Here is an 8,385-nt window from a genome sequence, read left to right as displayed (position 1 = left end):
ACACTGAGGTGAACAAGTCCCTGGCCAGTCTGCCTCAAATTCAGTATCAGGTCTCCTTAACCTGCCTATACGTTGTTGCTGTTGTTCTTTTGGCTGCTCCCGTTAGGGGTTGCCACAGCGGATGATTGGTCCGCATGTTTGATTTGTCACTGGTTTTACACAGGATGCCCTTCCTGACGCAACCCTCTCATTTTATCCGGGCTTGGGACCAGTACTGAGTGTACACTCCCAGTGGCTGGGTTGGTTCCCTGACCAGGAATCTAACCTGGGCCACGGTGGTGAGAGCGCGGGATCCTTAACCGCTAGACCAATAAAAAAATGTAAACAATACTTGAAAGAAAAAAAAAACAAACCACAGGAAACCCCCAATATAATAAAGTATAACCCAGAGGAAAAACAGGCTAAATGACATCATGTCCCACTTCATTCTGATTATAAACATGTCACACCTCCTTTGGCTGTGTTTACATATATGTTTAGCATAGAGAATTTACATTTCCTTCTTTATAAATACCATAGATTATTTCTGTTCAGTGAGCAGATCAGCACACATTCAAGGACACATTCATTATCTCCCTCAATATCTCTTCTGTAGAGGTACTAGAGTGGGATAACTAGATGGAGTCAATCTTTACACTCTTGCATATAGTAATGGCCATCATCAATTCTTCCAGGGCCCAAGAAGATACCTGTAGCGTGCGTGGAGAGCCTGCATACCCCCAGCTATGGAAGCATGGTGATATCATTGTTGGAGGAATTTTCCCTTTCCATAGTAAATGGGAAATCACAGACTCATCCTATTCGGTCATGCCACCTGCAATGAATTGCATGAGGTAAGCAACATAAACATTAAGTGGAATAATACAATAAATTATTACCAACAATTGCCAATAATACCAACACCTATGATATCATATACTGAATATAGTATCTGTATTTCTGTCTGCATTTCTATTTCTAACAAGTCTGGAATTTAGAGCCCTGCAGTATTCACAGACCCTGATCTTTGCAATAGAGGAGATCAACAACAGTTCATCTCTACTGCCTGGAGTCTCACTGGGCTACAAAATCTATGATACCTGTGGTTCTGCAGCACTGGGGGTGAAAGTAGCAATGACACTTGTGAATGGAAATGAGAACTCAGTCTCAGACCAGATCTGCACAAAGCCAGCCCAGGTGCAAGCCATAATAGGAGAGACATACTCATCTGTGTCCATGGCCATAGCAAAGAGTATTGGGCCTTTCAGCATGCCTTTGGTAGGGTTTTTTTTTAATAATATGACATTTTTAACATTAAATGTAAGATGACAGAATGGTATTTTATAACTTATTTATAGCTAATAATGTTATGTGACAGTAGGAAAAATACAGACTGACTGTTTTGCCTGATGCGAATCTAATTTTAGATCAGTTATTATTCCACCTGTGAGTGTCTGAGTGATAAAAGGAAATATCCTTCATTTCTGCGCACCATTCCCAGTGATTACTACCAGACCATAGCACTTGCAGAGATGGTCAAACACTTTGGATGGACCTGGGTGGGAGCAATAAGAAGAGATGATGATTATGGTAACAGTGGGATGGCTGCATTTACAAAAATTGCAGAACAACTAGGCATATGTTTAGAATACTCCCTTCCATTTTTCAGAACCTACTCACAAGAAAAAGTGTTGAGGATTGTTGAGCAAATTAAAAGCTCCACTTCTCGAGTGATAGTGGGATTTGTCACTCCCTGGGACCTGGAGATTTTGCTTCATGTATTTTCTGAACACAACATCACTGGATACCAGTGGGTAGGAACTGAGGGATGGATTGCTGATCCAGTTGCAGTCACATTGGACAAGTACAATATTCTGCAAGGAGCTATTGGGCTAGCAATTCCCAAAACAACAGTAACAGGTTTGAAGGACTTTATTCTGGATATAAAACCACTGAAATCTGCAGGCAGTGCAATTTTTATGAAATTCTGGGAATCTATGTTTACTTGTAAATATGGTATGCAGAATAATTCAAAGGACATACCAGTGTGCACAGGTGAAGAGAAACTGTCTGACATCGAAAACACCTTCACTGACATGTCTATGATGCCTATTTTCAGTAATGTGTATAAAGGAGTATATGCCATTGCCCATACACTACATGAACTTCTTGGCTGCAAACAAACATGTCTTACAAAGATGCAGCCTGATCCTTTCACAGTGAGTTAACAATATTTTCAAAGCAGATTTTTTTTGCACTTAGGTTATAGTGCTTTGATTGTGCTACACTTGTTATCATAATAGTAGGCAAAATTTGTATTTTCAAATGCATCTTTTTCCAAAACTGAATTAAATTCAATCCCCCCCAATCAGTTTCTAGAACACCTCAAAAAGGTGCGTTTCAAAACCAAGGAAGGTGAAGAGGTTTATTTTGATAAAAATGGTGATCCTCCGGCAAAATATGAAATAATAAATTGGCAAAAAAATAAAGAAAATCAATATGAGTTTGTCACAGTTGGACTTTATGACTCCTCTGTTGCTGCTCAGGATCGACTAGCAGTAAACATGGCCTCCATTGTCTGGGCACAAAATAAAAATCAAGTGAGTATTTGAGGAAATATGTGACTTGCATTGATAGGGTGTTCTTACATTGTGTACTTCAAGTACTCAGTTCAGTCATAACTTTTGTGCCCATGGTTTATATATTTTTAATACTTAAACAGTATTTAATAGAAAGATGTTTAATGAAATTAAACATTTGCCTTGGTCATAGATGCCAAAATCTGTATGCAGTGAGAGTTGCCTCCCTGGCACAAGGAAGGCTGTACGGAAAGGAAAGCCTATCTGCTGTTTTGACTGCATACCATGTGCTGCTGGAGAGATAAGTAATATCACAGGTAGAAAAATGCCTTAAAACTAAAATCAAAGAGTAACATATAATAGTAACTTTTAAAAATATTTTATCTAAATATATAGCAATATATTGAAATGATGCACGTAACAGAAACACAGTAGACTCTTTTTAGTATTATGTATTTCTGACTTTTATTTACTTTTTGTTATTTACTCTCTCTCTCTCTCTGTGTGTGTGTGTGTGTGTGTGTGACAGATTCTATTAAATGTGAACAATGCCAGCAAGATTACTGGTCAAATGCAGACAGAGATCAATGTGTAAAGAAGGAAATTGAATATCTGTCCTATGAAGAAACTATGGGAATTTTGCTAACGGCAGTGTCCATTATCGGTGCTTTAATGACATTGGTAATAGCAATCATATTCTATAGATATAAAAATACCCCAATAGTCAAAGCAAACAACTCTGAACTCAGCTTCCTACTGCTCTTCTCGCTGACTCTGTGTTTCCTTTGTTCACTTACTTTCATTGGCCGGCCCTCTGAGTGGTCCTGTATGCTGCGCCACACAGTGTTTGGGATCACTTTTGTCCTCTGCATTTCCTGTGTTCTGGGAAAGACAATAGTGGTGCTAATGGCGTTCAGGGCTACAATTCCAGGCAGTAATGTTATGAAATGGTTTGGGCCTCCACAACAGAGACTCAGTGTTCTTGTCTTCACTCTCATACAGTTCCTTATTTGTGTGCTTTGGTTATCAATATCTCCTCCTTTCCCCTTCAAAAATCTAAAGCACTACAAGGAAAAGATAATTCTAGAATGTCATTTGGGCTCAAATTTAGGATTCTGGGCTGTGCTTGGTTATATAGGCCTTCTGGCTCTTTTATGTTTTGTTTTGGCTTTCCTCGCTCGAAAATTGCCTGATAATTTTAATGAGGCTAAATTCATTACATTCAGTATGCTAATGTTCTGTGCAGTTTGGATCACTTTTATTCCAGCTTATGTTAGCTCTCCTGGAAAATTCACTGTAGCTGTGGAAATATTTGCAATTTTAGCATCAAGCTTTGGTTTGCTGTTTTGTATATTTCTACCAAAGTGTTACATAATCATACTGCAACCAGAGAAGAACACCAAAAAACAAATAATGGGGAAGGTATCTATTAAATGAGCTAATATCCACTATGATCCTGAAACAAGAGAAGAAAGCCAAAAAACAAATAATGGGGAAGGTGTCTATTCAATGAACTAATATCCATTATGATCCTATATAATTACAATGGCCCTAAAACATATATAACGCACTGAATCTTATACCCAGATGTTAGAACATTGGACAGCAAATCAAATTTTAAGTGTTTAAAAGAAGGAAGATCTTGATTTTCTAATTCAATTAATAGGCAATACATTTTCCTTTGTACAACACTATTTTGTAAACATTTTAGCCTCAAAATGAAACTGTATAAATAAAGATTATCATCACCCACCCCCTCCTTCCCAGTGTCTCTAACATAAATCAGATTCTGTGTGGCTGACATTTTGATATAAGGTGTTTTGTTCTTAAATTTTAGAACTTTTTTAATGTTTATCATACATTGAAATATCATACCAAAGGTATGTGCATACTTAAGCCTATGAGATTTACAACACTGATTGATTTAAATCACATATTATATTTAAAAAATGCCTGCACGAGTTTCCTTACATACCCTCCCTACCTTGTGCGTGATACCCTCTCCAAAACTACCATAAACATAGTACTGTTATGCTTTAATGCTTCCCATGTCCAAGTAGCTTATATGCAGTTATTATGGAGCTGCATAATTTCATATGAAGAGTAGCGTGTGGGAGCACTGATTTGGGCATTTAGCTGTAATTCTCCACATATCCAGAGGGTGTCACTAATTCCCACTGTTTCTGAAATGTTGCACATGGCTTTAAGTATGGGTCAAACCTTCTGTAAATATAAGACCAATTTCCTGCCAAGTATTTCTTTATAAATACCAGTTTTTGCATGGGAGGTTGCATATATGCATTCCAGACCCATTTTTGTGGTACATAAGACAAACACAGAACAACACAGAACTACAAGGGACTACATAATTTATACATAAAGTGCACAGTGCAAACATGTGCAGACAGCACAAGACAGTACAATGACTACTGGGACAGACTATGGGCACAGTAAGTCCCAGTGCAGCACCAACCAGTACACAGTTCTGTTTAAAAGTGAACCTAGTGACAATAGTGCAAAGAGTACAAGAGTACAATACAAGTAGCTGAGATAGTGTAAACATAAGTATAAACATAAAAGAAGCAGCTTATGTACAGTATAATAAGTATTGTAGCAGCATAAACATATGCAAGAACTTGCAAAAAAATTGCAAATAGGATGGAGAATGCTCAGTTGTGTGTATATATATGTATGTGTGTGTTCAGTCCAGTTCCTGTGTATTGAGGAGTCTGATGGCATGGGGGAAGAAATTATTGCACAGTCTGGTCGTGAGGGCCCGAATGCTTCGGTACAATTTACCAGAGGGCAGAAGGGTAAAGAGTGTGTGAGAGGGGTGTGTGGGGTCATCCACAATGTTGGTGGCTTTGCGGATGCAGCATGAGGTGTAAATGTCCGTGATGGAGGGAAGAGAGACCCCGATGATCTTCTCAGCTGTCCTCACTGTCCGCTGAAGGGTCTTGCGAGACGGTGCAATTCCCAAACCAGGCAGTAATGCGGCTGCACAGGATGCTCTCGATAGTACCTCTGTAGAACATGGTGAGGATGGGGGGTGGGAGATGTGCTTTCCTCAGTCTTCTCAGAAAGTACAGGCACTGCTGGGCTTTCTTAGTTATGGAACTGGTGTTGAGCGACCAGGTGAGATTCTCCACCAGGTGAACACCAAGAAATTTGGTGCTCTTGACGATCTCCACAGAGGAGCTGCCGATGTTCAGCGGAGAGTGGTCATTCTGTGCTCTTCTGAAGTCAACAAACATCTCTTTAGTTTTGTCCACATTCAGAAACAGGTTGTTGGCTTTGCATCAGTCCGGTAGCCGCTGCACCTCCTCTCTGTATGCTGACCCGTCGTTCTTGCTGATGAGACCCATGTGATTCGAGCTGTGCATTGCTACACAGTCGTGAGTCAGCAGAGTGAACAGCAATGGACTGAGCACACAGCCCTGTGGAGCCTTGCTGCTCAGTGTGGTGGTGCTGGAGATGCTGTTCCCGATCCGGACTGACTGAGGTCTCCCAGTCAGGAAGTCCAGGATCCAGTTGCAGAGGGAGGTGTTCAGGCCCAGCAGGTTCAGCTTTCCAATCAGGTGCTGAGGAATGATTGTGTTGAATGCTGAACTGAAGTCTATGAACAGCATTCGAACATATGTGTCTTTATTGTCCAGGTGGGTGAGGGCCAGATGCAGGGTCGTGATGATGGCGTCATCTGTTGAGCGGTTGGGACGATAAGCGAATTGCGGGGGATCCAGTGAGGGGGGCAGCAGGGTCTTGAAGTGCCTCATGACGAGCCTCTCGAAGCACTTCATGGGTGTAAGTGCAACGGGACGGTAGTCATTGAGGCAGGACACTGAAGACTTCTTTGGCACGGGGGTGATGGTGGTGGCCTTGAAGCACGTTGGAACAACTGTGCTGCTCAGTGAGGTGTTGAAGGTGTCCATGAAAACATCTGCCAGCTGGTCTGCACATCCTCTGAGCACCCTGCCACGAATGTTGTCTGGACAAGCAGCCTTCCGCTGGTTGACTCTGTGTAGAGTCTTCCTCACATCGGCCGTAGTTAGACACAGCACCTGTGCCTCGAACCGAGCGTAGAAGTTGTTCAGTGCATCTGGGAGGGAGGCATCACTGTCACAGGCAGGTGATGTTGTCCTGTAGATGGTGATGGCCTGGATACCCTGCCACATGCGCCGTGTGTCACCGCTGGCCTTGAAGTGGCTGTGGATTCTCTGTGCGCGTGTGCGCTTTGCCCAGGTCCTGATAGCCCAGGACAGTTTGGCCCTTGCTGTTCTTAGGACCGCCTTGTCACCTGCTCTTAAGGCGGAGTCTCGGGTCCTCAGTAGCGCACGCACCTCTGCAGTCATCCACGGCTTCTGGTTGGAGCGTGTGGTGATGGTCTTGGAGACGGTGACGTCAATGCATCAATGATCTAGCTGGTCACTGATGTTGTGTATTCCTCCAAGTTGGTGAAGTCGCTGTCAGTTGCCGCTTCCCTGAACATGTGCCAGTCAGTGTGTTCAAAACAGTCCTGAAGAGCAGAGATGGCTCCTGCTGGCCAGGTTTTCAACTGCTTCAGACCCGGTTTGGAGCGTCTGACTAGCGGTCTGTATGCTGGGATTAGCAAAACAGAGATGTGGTCTGAGTAGCCAAGGTGGGGGTGGGGCTCCGCCCGGTACGCGCCGGGATGTTTGTGTAAACAAGATCCAACACGTTCTTCCCTCTCGTTGCAAAGTCCACATGCTGATGGAATGTAGGGAACACTGACTTGAGATTTGCATGGTTGAAATCTCCGGCAACAATAAACGTCTGTCAGGGTTTGAATTCTGCAGCTCGCTAATAGCCCCATACAGTTCACAGAGCGCGTCTTTAGCATTAGCGCTGGGATTATGAGGACGGTGGTGAATTCCCATGGTAAATAAAATGGTCTGCATCTGCTGCATCTACAGTCACAAACTCCACCAGCGATGAGCAGTAACTACAAACTAGCACTAAGTACTTGCACCTTTCCGTGTTGATGTAAACACACAAGCCACCGCCGCGAGCCTTACCGCACAGAGCTGTGTTTCTGTCGGCACACAGAAGACAAAGACGCAGCAGTCTCTAAACTCACGCTGTGTAGTTTGCCAGAGTCGGATGTAATCCAATTTATTGTCCAGGGAGCAGACATAGGAGATTAGGATGGATGGGAGAGCTGGCTAGGGTTTGTTTTTAGCCTAGCACAGACCCCCGCCCTCTTGCCGCGCTTCTCCTTTCTCTGATTCTACCAACTGACTGTTTTAAATGTTGCCCATGATCAGACAGGTCACTGAGGCGTGATAAAAACATATAAGCACAATTTTGAGCTATTTGTATTTGAACTTATTCTATTGTTAGTTATGTCAGAACATGTAAAAGCTGCCAGTTCAAAGGGAAGCCGAACCAACCTGTAAAACCCACACCTCTGCATCCAACTGGCCTGCCCAGTCAACCCTTTGAGCACCTCATTGTAACTTGCGTAAGGCCTCTTCCTAGTTCTAAATAGGTAAACAATAGTATTTACTGACGTGTAATGTGCCAAACTGCAGGTATACTGCAGCTTATCCCTTATGCACCATCACCACTAAATCCATCATTAAAACTTTATAATGGGGTTGGGGGTTTGTGGAAAGCATCCTGTGAGAAGGACATAAAAGTGCCCAATGATGCAATATTGCAAGCTCCAATGCAGAATTCTGAGTCTGTCAAACATTTGCCATCATTGTTGAAACATCTTCCACAGGAAAGGGATACTGAGCTAATGTTTAATTAAATAATTGCTAAACCTGTTTTCAGATACTCCTACACAAATGACATGGTTAACCCA

General features: G+C 42.4%; 1 protein-coding gene across 1 annotated transcript; it reads left to right on the top strand.

Annotated features, from left to right (window-relative positions):
• The first annotated feature begins 561 nt into the window (after positions 1 to 561).
• On the top strand, positions 562 to 3,995 carry LOC113534639 (extracellular calcium-sensing receptor-like). The gene is made up of 6 exons (XM_026927564.2): positions 562 to 833; positions 966 to 1,257; positions 1,407 to 2,198; positions 2,352 to 2,579; positions 2,752 to 2,875; positions 3,088 to 3,995. Exons 1-6 carry the CDS (start codon positions 619 to 621, stop codon positions 3,993 to 3,995), a joined length of 2,559 nt encoding a protein of 852 aa, XP_026783365.1. The 5' UTR covers positions 562 to 618.
• Positions 3,996 to 8,385: the final 4,390 nt, after the last annotated feature.

Source organism: Pangasianodon hypophthalmus, chromosome 6 (genome assembly GCF_027358585.1).
Source record: "Pangasianodon hypophthalmus isolate fPanHyp1 chromosome 6, fPanHyp1.pri, whole genome shotgun sequence".
NCBI lineage: Eukaryota > Metazoa > Chordata > Actinopteri > Siluriformes > Pangasiidae > Pangasianodon > Pangasianodon hypophthalmus.
This window is presented reverse-complemented; position numbering and strand designations above follow the sequence as displayed.